This window comes from Magallana gigas, chromosome 6, assembly GCF_963853765.1.
Source record: "Magallana gigas chromosome 6, xbMagGiga1.1, whole genome shotgun sequence".
Classification (NCBI taxonomy): Eukaryota; Metazoa; Mollusca; class Bivalvia; order Ostreida; family Ostreidae; genus Magallana; species Magallana gigas.
In genome coordinates this window covers 52,513,032-52,531,809 of record NC_088858.1, presented here as the reverse complement: position 1 = coordinate 52,531,809, position 18,778 = coordinate 52,513,032, and the positions used below count along the sequence as shown (strand labels likewise).

Below are 18,778 nucleotides of genomic sequence, written 5' to 3'. Positions count from 1 at the left end.
ATTAAGCTATCGATAATGATCATTGATTCGACATAATATTATGATATTAGTATTTTCTTGTAATGTATACATTAAGAAACGATCTAGTCAGTAGAATTCTATTGTTTCAACTCGCAATATTAGTTTTCATATTGTTTACTCATTATCCGGAATTCCAAGGTGTGGGTCGCTGTTGGTTTTAGATTTAGTGTGCGCTTCGAATTTCCGGTTTGTGTTATAATGTAAAGATTGTCACTTTGAGAACGTGTTGCAGTTTGTAATTGGTAAAATCATAGTATCATTACACCATTATAACATCAAGTTTATTTAATAACCTGTGAACATTCTAGTCAACTTTACTATGTATGTTTTCAAAAATTTCTTTTGTTTACCCCATGACAAGTTAATGTTGAGCCAATGTTTTGTAATGTTTACATATTATTATTCTGAATAATATGTGTGCCTGCTAATAAATAAACGTGCCGAGCCTGACACTCTCCTCTGTTCTTTTTAGGGATAACATTTCTCTCTATCAAAAAATTAAATAAAATGAATCATTTAGGGAAAATATTTTGACGAAATCAAAGTTTTCTTTTTTTATTATGGAGAGATAACTTTTAAACATTTAAAATGCAAAATGACCGGCTTCTTACATCATGTCAGTCATGTGAATCTGGTTCATTTCACTTTCATTGTTATTCAGCAATACATATTTAACTAGTTTAAAATGATTCAAAACTGTTCAATATCCCTTCGTTATACATTGAATAAATTAAATATTACATGCACATGGTCGCTGAAAGGCCGTATTTGTCACCCCTCTAAATAATGGGTTAAGGGCCTTTCCAGTGGGCAGTGCATTTCACAATATACGAAGAGAATATCATGGGCATAATTACAAAAGAAAGCGGTTTTTTTTAATGTTTTTTATTTTATGCTTTTTACCAAACAAAACACAAATTCTCCTCTCTTTAATAGACCTGAAATAAACCAAAAAGTATTAAAATATACAATTTTGAAATAATTGTTATCCAAATTCTGATATCAAAAGGATTTTTAATGCGAATTTAATGGATTCAATATCCCTATGTTCAGAAATAGTATCCTTATGTTCAGAAATAGAAGAATACAAATAAAAAAGCAATTTAATACATCTATCTTTTTTTAAAATTTAGATAGAAATACTGTTAAAGAATTGATTACCTTTTTGGGTCTAATGCCGCCAAAAATAGGTCCGTTGAATATACTTCCGGATGCAGCAGCAGCGGAGGCAGCAGCGGCATTTTGTCCAGCAGCGGCAGCGGCGGCGGCAGCAGCAGCTGAACCACTTCCTCCAAGACCGAAAAGCCCACTGTTTTGACTAGCGGCGGCGGCAGCAGCAGCAGCGGCAGCATTTTGTCCAGCAGCGGCAGCGGCGGCGGCAGCAGCAGCTGAACCACTTCCTCCAAGACCGAAAAGCCCACTGTTTTGACTAGCGGCGGCGGCAGCAGCAGCAGCGGCAGCATTTTGTCCAGCAGCGGCAGCGGCGGCTGCGGCAGCTGATCCACCTCCTAGATTGAATCCATAGTAAGGAAAGCTAACTTGGTTTCCATAATAATAGGGGAATGTTGCAAATCTACTGGCAGATGCAGCAGCAGCAGCAGCGGCAGCAGCAGAACCACCACTGGCAGCAGCGGCGGCAGCAGCAGCTGATCCTCCTCCCAGATTGAATCCATAGTAGGGGACACCATAGTATGGAAACGTTGGGAATGATCCAAGTCCGCTGGCAGATGCAGCGGCGGCGGCAGCGGCGGCAGCTGAGCCACTGCTTGCAGCAGCAGCGGCGGCAGCAGCTGATCCTCCTCCTAAATTGAATCCATAGTAGGGAGTATCATAGTATGGAAAGGTTGGGACTGATCCGAATCCATTAGCAGATGCAGCGGCGGCAGCTGCTGCAGCATTTTGACCAGCAGCGGCAGCTGCAGCGGCGGCGGCATTTTGTCCTACAGCAGCTGCAGCAGCGGCTGCAGCATTTCGACCAGCTGCAGCAGCAGCAGCTGCTGCTGCGCTATTTCCTGCAGCGGCGGCACTAGCAGCCGCAGATCCACCACCCAGACCGACGAGTCCTCCAATGACACCACCAGAGCCAACAATTCCTGAGCCTACTCCACCTACTCCACCTAATGGTCCGTAGTGTTTGGGATAAAAGTCGTCATACTTGGAATAGTGATTGTAAGTGTCATAGTTATCTGCGAATGTGCAGGCAAAAAGGCAAACGATGGAGACAAGCTTCAGCATTTTCTGTACAAACAGAAAAAATATGTGAACGAAGCTCTTATAACAGCTCACCAATCTACAGCATTGTCTGTTGTTAAGAATTTTTTTTCTTTATTTGTTGACTTTTGTTTTTTTTAATAAGAAAAACAAAAAGAAAAACAATTAATCTTTATATAGAGGTTTCATGAAATGTTGTTTAAAATTTAGAAGAATAAAACAATTTTTATTGATTTACAAAATTCATAAGCGTAAATCGAAATGGATTCCTCCTTATTCTTCATCACTTCAAACCATCCCAATATGACATTTGAAGAAGGATCACAATATTTATAAAATGAGTTTACGTAAATTCTCTCTTACCTCTTCGATTGTAGGGTTGTCACTGGACTTTGGTCGGGTGATGAATTGTACAGAAATTCTGCCGCTTTATATACAACATAGAAACAACCTAATTGGGCTGATGGGCGGAGTTATGACCAGTGATCGAATGCTTTTTTTATGATTTACAAGGAAATAAATTACCTAATGATAGACTTGATGATTAAATTTAGATAACAAATGGGTTTTTTAACTTACAATTTTCATTCTTCAAACATATGAATTATATGATAATTTCTTTTTCATATTGCATATTTAAATGCATTTCCTGACGTTTTTAAGTGTTTTTAAATTTGGACATCTGCTTTTTAAATTAAAGAATAACCTCACGCGTTAATAATATTTGCAGAGACTTAGACATAAAATTGCAAAGACCCTGTTGCTAACGTGATAAAATAAAAATTATAACAGAAGAAAAAGAATGAATCATTATTGATGTAAAATGGGATTTCTGTTGAGTTCACACTGAATACAATGATGCCTAATGCAATTCTTTTCGGAAAGAAATTCATTGGAATATAATATGTAAGAAAATTTACAGACATTTTCAGACTCAACATGAAACCAATATATATATATATATATATATATATATATATATATATATATATATATATATATATATATATATATATATATATATATATATATATATATATAATATTTTCTTGTACTTGTTATCTTAATGACCTTCTTGTCACTGTACATGTATTTACAAATGTCGGGGTTATTTAGGTAATGAAGCAATTATTAGCGCTTATTATAATATTCGTGTGTTAGCTTATTCATACTTATCCATCATTTGATTCAATGTTATTTTTAACTAGTTTTCAACAGCATTGTGTCATTGTGTCACAATTTATTTTGTGTTCAAGCATACAGACCAAAGTGTCAAAACCATTAAAATTGTTTTATTTTTACAAATTAAATCATGTAGAGTTATTTGGCAAAATGCAGCATTGTGATTGTAAAGGAAGACGAACTAAACAAACGTACACATATTTGTGCAATGTGATGTAATTATAAAGCTGTTAATTTTATTTAGCTAAATCATTTATAAAATTGCTATGGACAACACGTCTCTTTTAGAAGACGTATAGTAGTTGAAACACCTGTACAACAAGTGTTTTTGACACATAGACATACAGTCCATATAAAAAGATGCTTCCATTTAATTAATAGAGAATTTATTTATACAAGGTTTCCATATCAGACCTCACACGTGTTCATTTTGAATAAATAGGGTCGCCGATTTATTAACACTGTAAATGATTGGCATCATCTGTATTTTTTAACACCAAATGTTAGCGTGTAGCAAACAAGATTTATAACTCTGAAGGTTAGATAGGGCACTGACGGATTCAATTATGTTTCAACTCAATAATAGACGATTCTAGTCGTGATGTTTTTAATTGGCAATGTCTTAAAAACTAAAATATAGAATAAATATATGCATGATATTTTAAGAATTGTTTATTATTATTGATTATTTTTTTACCCGAAATTGTTTATTAGAAACGCATCAGACGTTAATATTTTGCAAATGCATCATTTTGTTTATTCAAGATTCCGTTTTATTTTGTTTTCCTAATTCACATATTTCATATCATTTTATCACCTTCACGAACAACTTTGGATACGGATTGTTTATATTATAATTGATTTTACATGATACCATCAATTGAACATTACCGTAACTGTATATTCTTTAGTTCACCCAGTTCCTTAAGTGATTCATATTTTATTTGTGTAGATATTTCTTATGAAAACAGATTTAAGAGTTTAAGATTTATAACCATACATAATTATACACGAACTGGATTCGATTAGTGATGTTATATGAAATTTGATTCTGGTTGTAACGCGGTATTTAATTGATTAGAATGTATATAACCTGGTTTGCACATCCCAAGGCACGTCACAATGCCAAAACGTAGTAATCAGCTTAATGTTTCGTTTGAATTCTTAACAGATTAACATCATGTTTAAAAGTAAATGCACTTAAGACTTATAGTAAATAACGGAGTATTAAATCGTAAAAGTGAACATCCTCGTAAAACCTTTGTGTGAGCTTTTTTTTTTTATAGTTCCTGAAAAACTGTCCTACTTTCAAAGAGATGAATAGGAGGATTTTCAAGACAATTTTTTTTTCAAAATCGTCCTATCATCTTATTTCAAAGTACAAAACATACAACACCAACAAAAATTTAGTATTGTCTTAAACTGATCCATACATTCAAAAATAAATCTTATAGCATATTCTGCACTGCATATCTATTAAAACGAGAACAAATATGTTTGTCGTTGCATTATCAAAATAGTAATTCCATTTTTTTTAGTTATAAATGAATATTGGAATAATGTGCTACACTGTAACATTGTTTGACAAAAACGGTATGAAAGCAGTTCTGTTAGATTAGGTGCATTCCACATGTACCAGGATAATCAAAACTTTACAATATGAATTTCAATTTTAAACTTTATTGGTAAAACTTGTTTTGAAATGATATGGTGTCCCTAGATAATATATTAATGCATGTATTCCATGAAAACAAGCTATCTTACCGCTATTCATTACTTTCAGTACTTTGTTTTTTTTAAAGCTTATGACGGGCTCCAAGTAAACTTAATATAAACTTTCAATACTTTGATTTTAGATGCAATGAAAGGATCTTAGCAAATTGCACTCGAATTAGATGAAACAATTTTACAAGTGTTGAAAATATAACTTAAATCAATTTCTGTACAAATGATATTCCCAGACGCCATAATTCAATTCTTCATTTTGATCATTTAAGCAAAGCTTTGGACGGACTCATTCTGTCAGATACATTCATACCTCGTACATATGTAAATGTTCACAGTTTTAATCGGTATAGTCCTTTCTAAGGTGCATTTTCCCAAACTCAGTTTTCATTCATTATTTTTAGTGATTTTTTAAAAAGCAAAACATACAACCCAGCCATACAAAATTGTTAACTAACGCCATTACCCAACAATTATGGCTTAGTTACAATGTTACATGTCTGATTGTAAGAGATGTCAGTAAAATCTTGCTATTTTTTCAATGCCATTGATCTACCATCTTATTTATGTCATCTACCATTGAGAGAACTTAAACAATATTAAAGGAAAATAACACAATCCGTTTATCTGTTGCTCAATTACGATCAAGTTATGTACTTATATATAATTAATTTCATATGTGTATGTTTCAACTAAATGTTCATCTCTGAATATTTGTTGTAATTTTACCTTGTATAATGTTTATGAAAAATTTCCCTTCTCAATATTGACCAAATTCTTGTTATTATAATTAAAATCTGATTTTTTTTTCTGGATCAGATTCACCAAACGACTTTCCAAGAAATGATTTTAAAATGCAAAACTAATTAGAAAACATAATTTTTAAAAAAATGAATTATGTGATAGTTTATTAAATGATAATTAATCGTTTGAAGACATGCATTCATTATCCAGAGGTATTTAACACATTTATCATTGGGCAATATATTTCCTTGTAAATCATAAAAACGTTTTCTATAACAAGTTCTAGACTCCGCCTATCAGCTTTTTTTAGTTGTTTCAATGTATATAAGGCCGCAAAATTTTAGTACGACTCATCACCCGACCAAGTCCAGTGACACCCATTCAAACGAAGAGGTAAGAGAGAATCATAAATTTAAACAAAATGTGAGGAATTTTTTTTCTAAAAATCTCTTTCTAGATTAAGATAAGTCTTTATTTCTGTTATCTTCTTAGAAACATTCGTGAAATAAGTAGAATGATAAAAAAGCATCTCTCATAAAAAGAAAAAAAATTAAACAAAAAAATGTATATTTTATCTTTTAAATCATATGTTGATTTTATTATCAATGATTCCATTTAATGATTATTACTTCTTCTTTTACAGAAAATGCTGAAGCTTGTCTCCATCGTTTGCCTTTTTGCCTGTACATTCGCAGGTGATTATAACACTTATAGTCACTATTCCAAGTATGACGACTATTATCACAAACCGTATGGACCATTAGGTGGAGTCGGTGGAGTAGGCTCAGGAATTGTTGGCTCTGGTGGTGTCATTGGAGGACTCGTCGGTCTTGGTGGTGGATCTGCAGCTGCTAGTGCCGCCGCTGCAGGAAATAGCGCAGCAGCAGCTGCTGCTGCTGCAGCTGGTCGAAATGCTGCCGCCGCTGCTGCAGCTGCTGTAGGACAAAATGCTGCCGCCGCCGCTGCAGCTGCCGCCGCTGGACAAAATGCTGCTGCCGCCGCTGCTGCTGCATCTGCAAGTGGATTCGGATCAGTCCCAACCTTTCCATACTATGGTACTCCCTACTATGGATTCAATTTAGGAGGAGGATCAGCTGCTGCCGCCGCTGCTGCTGCAAGCAGTGGCTCAGCTGCCGCCGCTGCCGCCGCCGCTGCATCTGCCAGCGGACTTGGATCATTCCCAACGTTTCCATACTATGGTGTCCCCTACTATGGATTCAATCTGGGAGGAGGATCAGCTGCTGCTGCCGCCGCTGCTGCCAGTGGTGGTTCTGCTGCTGCCGCTGCTGCTGCTGCATCTGCCAGTAGATTTGCATCATTCCCCTATTATTATGGAAACCAAGTTAGCTTTCCTTACTATGGATTCAATCTAGGAGGTGGATCGGCTGCTGCAGCCGCCGCTGCCGCTGCTGGACAAAATGCTGCCGCTGCCGCCGCCGCCGCCGCTGGACAAAACGCCGCTGCTGCCTCCGCTGCTGCTGCATCCGGAAGTATATTCAACGGACCTATTTTTGGTGGCATCAGACATAAAAAGGTAATTTTTTTTCTTGTTAACGTTCGAGAACTGCAGTATTAATTTGTCCGCGTAATGAATGCATTTTACTTTCTAATAAAAGTAATATAATAAACATCTATAGAATTGAAATAAATGCCATTAATAGATGGTGCTTATTTCTTATCTAGCAAAAAAAGAATAGTATAATAGCATTTACATGAATTTCATATCTATAATGACGATTATTCTTTAAAATGTACCCATTCATGTCTTTAAGCTTACGTTAAATTGTTGTTTTTTTGTATTTCAGACCTATTAAAGAAAAGTGACGTCGTCTTTTGCTTGGTTTTTATAGAACTTATAAAAAATAAAACTGATTAATGTTCTGATTGTTATGTTCAGTTCTTAATATCCTTATGTGTATTGGATCTTGTGATGAAAAAAAAAAATACGCAGCAATGTTAAGGTGTCTCGGGGCTAAAATACGACTTAAACCGATATTGTATGAATAAACACAATAATACTTTGACTCGGAGTATTTCTTTAAATCTTTATAACATATAATGAAACAATGTTTACGAGTACATTTGCTGCATTTTGTGATGTCAGATGTACTTCGTTGTCATGCGACATGCGTAACTAAAAAATGAAATCGCATCGGCGCAGGTGATTAATGACATTAAAATTTAAATAACTTTTAAGAAAAATCCTTTGTTATGTCATATACTTTAAAAAAATTTCTTGGGCTATAAATAGATATTTCGTTTAATAAAGATATTGTTAAAACATTTCGCCAACTCATCAAAATAAAGCATACAGTGTATTTTAATATAAAGACGTTTTACATAAAATTGGAGTAAATCCATTTATTTCCCAAGCATGATTCATATTAGTAAATATATTCCTTACCGATTATACGTATATTATTGTTATATTGTATTGATCGTTCACATGCGCCAAGCCATTTTTATATACATGCATAACAATTCAGTTGATTACAAGTAGCAGGGATAATCTCCAAACCACTCATCAATTAAAAGTCTTTCACTTCAGGCGAAGCTTTAAAACTGCCAATTATTTGATTATGATTATTGATATGAATGAGATCTATAGCATAGCAATAACGGCATCATTTATGTACAGAAAATAAGCGGTTTTTAACTGTATCAATATAATTCACTTTTTACGTTACAATACATTCTCTGAGAACTATCTAATGAAATGCAGATTGTGGCGTCAAAGTTACTTACACATCGCGGCGGGAAACCTTAACGCGTACGATATGTTTCGGATAAGTTTCTAAAGAGAACATTTATTGCTGTATGTAGATTTTAAAGTGCTTTAAATCTCATGATTTTATGTTGGTAAACATAATTCATACAATAGGTTTTCCGATCATTTTCTCATTGTAACTCATGAAGCATTTAGTCTGACACTATCTTGTTACAATTGCTGCATCAACTAATCTATTTTCATCTCACTGTTTGTACCTTTTTTTGCTTAAAACGCAAGAAAATCAAAGACTTTTTCATAGAGCACTGTACTTGAACATGTAAATTTGTGCCTGATCAAGTCCGCAAGAGAACATTCTTTCAAAACATCTGATGCATATTCAAAGTATGGCCTGATAAAAAATATGCACCCAGTAAAATCTGGTTTACATATAACTTTAAATTTGTGATATATTCATTAAAATTAAATTTTTGTGTGCATTTGCAATATTATATCATATGCCTATGTGTGTCGTCCATTTAAGACTTCGGAGAATGTTAATCTTAGATTTTTGTGGTCAAACACATAAGCAAAAAGACAATAATTGAAGCTCAGAGACTCTGAGTTCTTTTAAATTCATATCTAAGCAATTTTTAAAAAGATTTTTAATCATCCGAAGAGTTTCGTGAACTATGATTTTCAGCAAAATGTCCACAGAAGGTAAGCATATTATGTTATAAGCTACCTAGGTTTTGTTCCTATATGACAATAAAATGAATTACAAATATTGAGGGATATTGATTACGTTTCTTTTTTCAACATTTAACTATTACCAAAATGATAAATATGTTAGGTATGTTTTCATGTTAGTTGACACCAATGGTACATGTTGTATCATTTATAAAATTTATAAATTTGTAATTTATCGTAATAAAAGGCAAAATCAAATCTTGTACTTTTGGAAAATACTCGATTATCATTACCACTTTATTGATAACGTTAATATATTTTAACAACAATAAAGTTATGTAAAATTGTTACTGCATAAATTATATAATCATACCAAATATCGTTTAAAAATTTGCCTAATCACTTATAAAAGAATCACTAAATATTTAAAAAGACAATCCATGAACAACAACAAAAATTTGATTGTTTCATATTCTGAAATTCCATATATTTTAAAGATTAGTTCTTCCAGAAGACTCCAATAAATCTATGTATTTCTCCAAATATCGACTGTTGTAAGTATCTCAATTCAGAAAGAGAGAAATATCGGCTTATTTTAGCATCTTCTTGATATGAAGTATTTGCGTGTTTTGGAGGATTTTTTAAACCTGTTTAAAACAATACAATCTGGTAACCTTTTTGATATAATTTATTTTAATCATATTTGATATCCGTGTTTATATTTGATACTTTGTGATAGGTTCTAATGCATTTTTTTCAAAAGCTTAAAAATGTTAAACGTTGTTTCTTTTTGAGCAATAGTAAATAATTTTAAAAATCCGAAATTAAATTAAAAGGCCTTAATATGTATGATACAAAACATTGTGAACAAAAAATAATATAAGTACAACTTAATATTTGTAACAGGGAATGGAAAAGGATAAGTCGTTTTACATTCAATTACAATTTGAATTCAATTACCTTGCTACAAGTAACATAAACGAAAAATGGGAATCGAACTAACCGATAACCAATAACACGAATCGGATCAATAACGGCACTGATCAAACCATATTCTTAGATCCCTTCTTTAAATTCTTTAGTGAAACCATTTCTTTTGGAAATAAATATTTTCAAATATAATGATTCTTTTTATATCTACACATCAGTATGATTTTTCTTTAATGTAACTCTAACACTGAGAATCATTTTCAAATATTGTTCAAATTAAAACACGTTCCATAGTCGAACAAGATGGTAAACCAAATACTGTATTCTTTTTTATCTTCTCTGAATGTTGTTTTTACCTTTTTTAATGTTAAGGGCAACCCCAATCTTGTCCATGCAATCATAATCAGATATCAGAGTTTATTTTTATTACAAAGCCCATAGTTTCAAATTAGAATAACAAATTCGTTCCAAAATTTGATTTTTTTTTATATGTGCCAAACTGCTTCGAAATAATTATATGTTTTACTATTTAAATTGCTTTTATTACCAAAAGCATTCCGTTTTTTTTGGTAACCATTTTTTTTCCTTTTAAATCAATTTTTGTTTTCATTCATTACAATAAAGTTCGACCAATAGAAGTAGCAGATTATGTCAAAAATTTTATTGTTTTTTTTTTTAATTTGAGTGTAAGACATCATTTTACCGATGTCTATTCACAACCAAGCAAACAGAGACTGAAGTAAGAGGATATCGCTTTAATAAACGTAAGACAATTTTGTGCATTTATTGTGATTGCTTTTATGCTATATATTTTTTTTAGTTTGGAAACAAATGAATAACATTTAAATGCGTTAAACATTTATTCTAATATTTAGTTTAAAAATCTTTTTTCTTCATTTTAACCTATCACTTCAGGAAGCAATAAAAACATGCATTTTTGTACCTTTAAATGAAAGTAGAAAAAATATTGCTTTGATGACAAACACTATATTTTGGAACTTAAAACTTGGTGTCAAATAATGGTTAAAGGGATACCAATTATTATTTGGTAAAGTATTTAAATTTTTGATTTAAAGAAAAAATTGAAAATCATTTTAATCTATGATTAAATTTTAAAGAATAACATGTGATCATATAAAGTACTTTGCAAAACATTATGTTCAAAAACGAAATAAAATGAACACGCAAAATATTGGAAAAGCTGCAAGTTATTAGATTTCAATCGATTCCAATTGCAAAAAAAGTTGATCGCAATAAAAAAAAAATTATCTTACAAAAAAACCACAATTCGTTCTGAGTAATTGATATAAATTATAAAGTCAGAAAATGAACTAACCATTTTACAGCTAAACAACCTTAATTTTTCGAATAAAAAATTGTTAATGATGCGTTAAAGCTTGATATGATTTCGCTCGTTATCATTTAAATTACAATCTGGATCGGTTAAAAACTAAGATTTTCCATTTGTTTTAACTTTTTTATAATTTCACTTTTTCGAACTATTCTTCTTGAATTATGATTTAATATCATTTGTTTAATTTAGTTGACACTTTTTTTGTAGCTTTTATCCATAGGTTGAAAAAAAATTATCACATGTTTATCTCCAAATACGGTGGATATCACTCATGGGATAAATTTTTGATATTCCACTGTGTGTTCTTACGCCACGTGACATCGTCATAATTAAACATTACGCAGGTTTAGGTAGTTATTTGACGTAAAATGAAAAAGTAAATAATCAATTCAGTTGAGGGATGTTGAGATGTAATTATGTAACATTTAATGTTGTTTCATTTATTTGTCATGAACTCATAAGAATTTGTTCGAAAATGAATGTTTGTTTGTTAAACTTCAAAGAAATTTTTTTCATGCGAAAATGTGTTCACGTCTTGTCGTTTATGCTCTAGCGATAGGGCATGTGCAAATTGAGAAATTCAGACCAGCTGCGAATTTATTCTGTAGAAGTTTTAGTGTCAGTTACTCGAACCAGTTGTTTGTTTTTCATTCGGACCAACAGTTCCCTGTAAAACCTCTGCATTGAACATTGTGTTTAAGTCTTTTTTCAACGACATTCTATCCAGGATTAAACTTTACCAACAAAAAATCTTTTTCTTATATAATGTAGCTTCGAACTATGAAGAATCAAATAAGAAAGGAAGGTATACTAATTGTATCTTATTTTGTATGCAAATTCATTTACCTTTAGTGCATCTATTCGTAAAACCATACCGATTTCTTAATTAATTTATCATAATGATACTATTTATATAATTAATCATATGCTTTGTTCGCCCAAATAATCACGCCGTAAAACATATTATCCGAAGAGTTGGTACGTAAAATACTGTACTTTTTGAATGAATATTTGTGTACGACGTGCTTTATAAAAAATTGAATAACGTTCATAGATGGTGCCAGAGATCTTTACAAGGAATTCTACTTCAGGTGATCATTTGCGAACCAATTGTAAGACCTTTATTAAGATTTTATTAAATCATTATGTGGGCGGATACATCCAGCTTTATATTCTTGTCTAATATGTATTTACAGCTTTTCACCGTATATAAGTGTTCATGTTATCGACTGTACTTTATTACCTATAAAATGCAACTTATCAGAAAATAATAAAGAATTGCATTTGGTGTAGCTTGATTTGTAAAAAAAAAATGATAAAAATGGGTTTGTGAAGCTATTTTTCCATTTCTCTGTTTAAGTTTTAATTAATTATTACAAGAACAAGAATGGAAAACATATCTCGAAGGTAATAATAAATTAATTGGTTGTTGCACGAAACAAGAAAAAAATTACAGGAACTAAAGAAGTGTTCTTTACTACACAGAGACACATGTGATTTCCCTGAACAATTGTATCAATTATATTATCATGAACAGGACCTCGTTTGAAAACAATTTGGTTTTTTGTCTTTCTGTTTGTTTTTGCGTTTGTGAAATAACTTAACACTGTAATTGCTTGCCTTCCCTTTTCAATCCCTTTTTGAACAATTAAATTTAAAAATAAATATTTTATGCACATAAATGAGAATGCTGATATTACATATGAAATAGAACTAGAATTGTCCAGAAAATCAATCTGTATCATAATTTTTTATATCAGTATCAAAAACTTTCAATGATATTAGGACTAAAAAATTTGCGCTGAATTCATATTTTACAGACATTTTGCTGTCAAAATCATTTTACATTAAATTCAAAGAAAAAACGAAATTAAATTGTATCAAAATGTTCTATGTTCTTGTAAGAGCGAATCTTTCAACCATTTTTGAATTGTCTCGTTGTATAATACACAGACGCACTGATAGTGAGTATGAGTGTAGTGGTATCTATTTGACACCTGCAATGTATGTTTTTATGGAATTTTATTCATAGCTCCTATTTGTAATTAATGTAAGCCTAATTAATTAATTATTGTATACACCTGCTGTAATAACAAAAACATTCAAGGACAACCTACGTCACAAAATCTTTCAAAATTTGTTGAATACTAATTTTATGACTACTTATCTATTCAAATATTTATCCTACTCAAAGTTAACTATTCGGTTTATGTATGATTTGCCAGTGGTGTAACTCACAGTGATTGCAAACAAACCTAGAAATATTAACTCCACTTTTTGCATTTAACTAATTTAAAGCCAATTCTAATATTTTTCATATTTGACCCATCCATTTGATTGTTTTTCCTTATGAAAGATTCTTCGTTCTGAAAAATTTAAGATGAAAGGTTATAAAATTATATAAAAAGGTTGAGAATTATGAATAATTTTATTTTATATAAAATTCTGCAAAAACTGCAAGATTTATTTGTAGAAAAAGGTCGAAATATTAATAAAGTGAGGAAATAATTGGCAACTCTTTACTTTGATTTTTTTAATTTTATCTATTTTAGACAGAATAAGTCTGCATGTAATGTCATGGTTCATTACAGTATGAAATAATAGAGGAAAAAGTGATTGAACTCTTTCAGTATAGAAAGATCAGTGTAAGTGCACTGCGGCACCAAAGGAAGCAGACAGATCCCGAATTGTTGCTCAGAATATTGGTTTAGTAGTGTACGTAGATCTTAAAATGAAATATTTTATAAATGAGGCTTTTGATTTCTTGATCATTGAACATTTCTAAAGAGGTTAGGTCACGATTTTGGTCAAATTTTAGTTTTTATTTTTTTTATACTTTACAATGCTTTATGCATGGTGTTTGATTCCTAATTGTATTGGTCATTAGAAGTTATAGGTTGTGCCTCACAGATTGAGTAGGTGGAGTCTAAATTACCATTGCATGGAGATTGTATTATTTCCGCAAGGGTTAGAAGAATCCAGTGATGTAGCTCAACCATTTACTAGTAATTAACTGAATAGTAACTGAATGGTTTTGAAAGGTAACTGAATGCATAGTTCTTTCATTTAGTAACAGTTGACTGAATGGCACAGTTTTTTCATGTGATTAAACAAATTTATTAGATTTATCTATCAGATATTTTACTCTGTATTGCATCTTATGAATATCTTATATTCAAAAACTTCTACAGAAAATTTCTTCAAGATTTTTTTTTCTCATTTTATTATGACATTAAATCAAACTTCAGATTTTAAATTGTGACCTATTTGATCTTTAACGTTAAATATTGTGTATTACATATTTTTAGCTTTATTAACTGCTTTACCCCAAAAAAATGATGTATTCTTAGTATCATTTAAATCCTACATTTTAAATGCGCAATACAAAATAACAGAATAGAATTACATAGATATTTCATATGATGCTAAAAATTACAGCACAAAAAATTAAACGACCCTGATAATTATTGATGACCCGGGACAAACTGAAACAAATCTTCATATGTCCTTAACGTCACCTGCTTTTTTGATTTGTATTCATATTATCAACACGTCTTATTTTGTTCTTCTGTAAAACCTAATGTAAAATTTGAAATATAAAGTAACATAAATTGAGGAAAGACGATAACTAATAAAATGTTGTTGGTGGAAATCTATACAACTGTTTCACGGCTAAACTGGGTGAATCTATCCTCCAGACGTTAAAAAGTTTAGAAAAAGACACAAAAAAGAACATCTATCCTTAGCACAAATATAGAAATCAGTCAAACAATCTGATTATATTTTTGACGATAAAACACATTTAAACTAGTGATAGTGAGAAGTATTGCTGTTGTCGAGGAGGAGACCCGGTGCTGTATGAATCGTTCAGATATAAACATTCCATGAATTTGATCGGTAATGGCCATATGTTCAAACTTACAAATAAAACACATATAGTGCAACAAAAACATAAGATACCACTACCTTCTTAAGCATCAGAACAAATCGATAATTGAGGCAAACGTGATCACCACAACTCTGACATTATACCTATTTAAACCTTTTGAAATAGGCTACGATAAATTGGAAAAGGCATTCTCCCTCCTGCTAAATTTACCTCTAATGATTTAATGTATTCGCAGAAGATCGAACAACCTGTTTACCAGATGTAACATTGAATCAAAGTTGTATATCCACAATAAAATGGTTGAAATACTCATGTGTTGTCAAGATGTCTGGTAATTGTTTGTTCTGATTTACGTCATTTCTAAATGTGTGGGCTGTGTTTTCTTCTGAAAATCTTTACTAAACAATCAATTTAGAAATCGTTTGCGCATTATTCATATATATTTCCCTATAATTTACTTTAAACTTTTATCTATTATTTTGGTTTACGGGTGTAAGAAAAAGAAAAAAATATAAATCACATTTTTAAAAGATATTTAGAGTTTTCGTATGAATTCAAATCGTTAAACCGCGTGATTTCAAAGTTAAAATTATTTCTCAAAGTACGTTTTTGTAACGAAGTACAAAAAAATCAATCAAACATATACATTAAAACTTATCAATAGAATTATATCACGGTATTCATGAAGTTTTTGTTATTCTTTCCTAACATTTTTCTTTATTATATTATTATATTTTCTAACATGCATTTATTAATTTAGTTAATCCGTATAACAATCTAATCATACATTTTTAACGATTGGTTTAACTTAACCATCATACTTGTACACTAGCAAATTGTCTCATAAATGGGTTAACAAATTAATTACAAAAACTTAAGTCCGATTTTTGAATTTTAATAACATTTTCCTTATAATTAGAAATTCATCGCAAATCGCATGTTCAAGATCCTTGACCTTTTCTTTTACGTAACTCCTCATCTATTTTGTATATAAAGGATGCACGACAGCTTGAATAAAACATTGCCTGAAACATTTTCAAGGTGAAAGCTGACTGTGAAGATACCAGCTCCATCGTAAGTAGATGATTTTATTGTAAAAGTCTATATTTGCTCTTTTTTATTTGCTTAAATCTGTTAAAGAAGTCTCATTCATTTTATGATTGGAAATACCAAATATCAAATGAATTTCAGACACAAATTTTATAACGCTAATTTCCTCATTCTTTTAGATGCTGAGAATAATCGCTCTTGTTTGTTTTACTGTCTCTGTGTTAGCAGACGGTTACTATGATTACTCCACTTATGGTAAAGGGGGGTACTATCCTCCAAAATGGTATGGTCGAATCTACGATTTTGGTAATATTGGAGGGGGAATAAATGGAATCTCAGTAGGAAGTATTGGAGGTGGAATAAATGGAATCACAGTAGGTAGTGGAATTGGCGGAGGCATAGCTGGTATCTCAGTAGGGGGTGGATTGGGTGGAGGCATTAACGGCATCTCTGTTGGAAGTGGATTGGGTGGCATTTCTTTCGGAACCGGCTTAGGAGGAAATTTTTTCGGAGGATTCAACTCCGGTTTATTTGGAATTGGAGGAGGATCAGCTGCCGCGTCCGCCGCTGGAAACGCGGCCGCTGCGGCAGCTGCTGCAGCCGCCGGACGTGATGCCGCCGCTGCTGCTGCTGCCGCAATTGGCCAGAATGCCGCCGCCGCTGCTGCTGCTGCTACCGCTGGACAAAATGCCGCCGCCGCTGCTGCTGCTGCTTCTACAGGATTGAGTTTCCCATTGTTCTACAACACCTTCCCGTACAGTAGTCAATACTTGTACAGCAACCCATCTTATTACTATGGGCTACCAAATTTCAACTATGGTTTTCCCTTTTATTACCACGGCTCCTACCAACCTTTTGGATTCAGTGGATCTGCTGCCGCTAGCGCTGCTGCCGCTGGAGCTTCCGCTGCTTCTGCTGGAGCCTCCGCTGGAGGAATAGGAGGAGGAATATTTCTTGGATTCCCTGTCAGATCTTCCAAGAAGGTTTGGTTTTATAAATATAGTCAATTTAAAAAGAAAAATTAAATTCATTAAGTCAATGGTGTTCTCATCTTAAAGATTAATTTAATGATATATTTCTTTTTTAGGTATATTAAACAGGAATACTTTGATGGATATTGCGAATGCAATTTGGTTTTTATAGAAAATAAATTAGCATGATCAAAACGGGTCTCTTTCTTTCTTTAGTTTTTTACATTACATATTATATTCCATCAAGTTCTAATAACTTCCAAAGCAAGCTTGCTTTACACAGATATAAATAGTCCTAACTTTCTTTTTCGTTTTTAAAAAAATTTGGCATGTGTATGAGAAATAAACAGCTATATTGCCTCCTTTAAAAGAAACTGTTCAAACGTAATGCATGCCATTGCGTATCGAATTAATACAAAAAAAACAAAGTGTCAAAATGACAAAGACTCATTATGCAGTTGATGAAGGTATATCACTAAATAATTAAGAAAAGTTGACTACAGAAATAATGAAGTAATCACGTTTATCATAAAGTTTCGCTGTTAGGTTACCATCAATGTCACTTTTCAGTAAAATATCTAAATATGAAACAGATGACGTTTTTCCGATTATGACGAAGAGCACACTGCTGGTGTAACCGATTAGCTGAGGATGCTCACTCCTCCAAGACACCTGATCCTAATTCTAATTATTGTAAAAGTCCGTGTTTGCTCTGCTCCTGTTTGTTTGTTTTTTCATAATTTACACCTTCATTTCACCTGACATTTAATTCTGAAAACTGTTCGTTATTAAGACATATCATGACGCAGACTCTGTAGAATCTTTCATCTCAAGTTAAGGAAGGAGTCTTTTCTTGTATTCGACTTCGATAATGTTGGATATTTTTTTACCAATGTGAACTAATGATATGATACTTGGGTTTCGGAATATGTTTTTAGAATATGATTTGCCTATCAAATTACATTTTTATAAATTTTTAAAGCGTTCATTCTATATATTGATTTTTGTAAAAAAAAAAAACCAAAACAAACCCTAAAATCAGTTTTTCTTTCTTATTAAATGGTCAATATATTAGCTTCTCTGTCAATTTGTATTTTTACATAAAGCCTTCATGATACATAAAAATCAGAGATATTTCATTATTGGAAGCATAAAAAATAATCAAAATGTCTTTAAAATTAAAAAATATATATATAAGAAATGCAGGCTAAGCAATATCAATTTTAGAATAAATATTTACTCTAATTTAGTAGTATAAGCCGACAGACATTCTGATATTGTATCATTTCAATGAAGAATAGAAT

The 18,778-nt window shown here is 31.9% G+C and overlaps 3 protein-coding genes across 4 annotated transcripts; 2 read left to right on the top strand and 1 right to left on the bottom strand.

Moving 5' to 3' along the window:
* Window positions 1-801: 801 nt before the first annotated feature.
* LOC117688779 (spidroin-1-like) lies at window positions 802-2,724 on the bottom strand. Its single transcript, XM_034467182.2, has 3 exons — window positions 2,596-2,724; window positions 1,183-2,259; window positions 802-959 (listed from the first exon to the last, which is right to left on the bottom strand). Exons 2-3 carry the CDS (start codon window positions 2,254-2,256, stop codon window positions 951-953), a joined length of 1,083 nt encoding a protein of 360 aa, XP_034323073.2. The 5' UTR covers window positions 2,257-2,259; window positions 2,596-2,724; the 3' UTR covers window positions 802-950.
* Window positions 2,725-6,190: 3,466 nt separating this feature from the next.
* LOC117688780 (glycine-rich protein 1) lies at window positions 6,191-7,763 on the top strand. Of its 2 annotated transcripts, XM_066088985.1 has the most exons (4): window positions 6,191-6,276; window positions 6,527-7,314; window positions 7,348-7,417; window positions 7,689-7,763. In XM_066088985.1, exons 1-4 carry the CDS (start codon window positions 6,202-6,204, stop codon window positions 7,695-7,697), a joined length of 942 nt encoding a protein of 313 aa, XP_065945057.1. In that variant the 5' UTR covers window positions 6,191-6,201; the 3' UTR covers window positions 7,698-7,763. The 2 variants fall into 2 exon arrangements, with proteins under 2 accessions (XP_065945057.1, XP_034323075.2); XM_034467184.2 differs by having other exon boundaries at window positions 6,527-7,417.
* A 3,143-nt stretch (window positions 7,764-10,906) lies between these two features.
* On the top strand, window positions 10,907-17,673 carry LOC117689108 (shematrin-like protein 2). The gene is made up of 4 exons (XM_034468938.2): window positions 10,907-10,974; window positions 16,450-16,527; window positions 16,683-17,486; window positions 17,591-17,673. The coding sequence occupies exons 3-4, from the start codon at window positions 16,683-16,685 to the stop codon at window positions 17,597-17,599; spliced, it is 813 nt and encodes a 270-aa protein (XP_034324829.2). The 5' UTR covers window positions 10,907-10,974; window positions 16,450-16,527; the 3' UTR covers window positions 17,600-17,673.
* The last annotated feature ends 1,105 nt before the right edge of the window (window positions 17,674-18,778 follow it).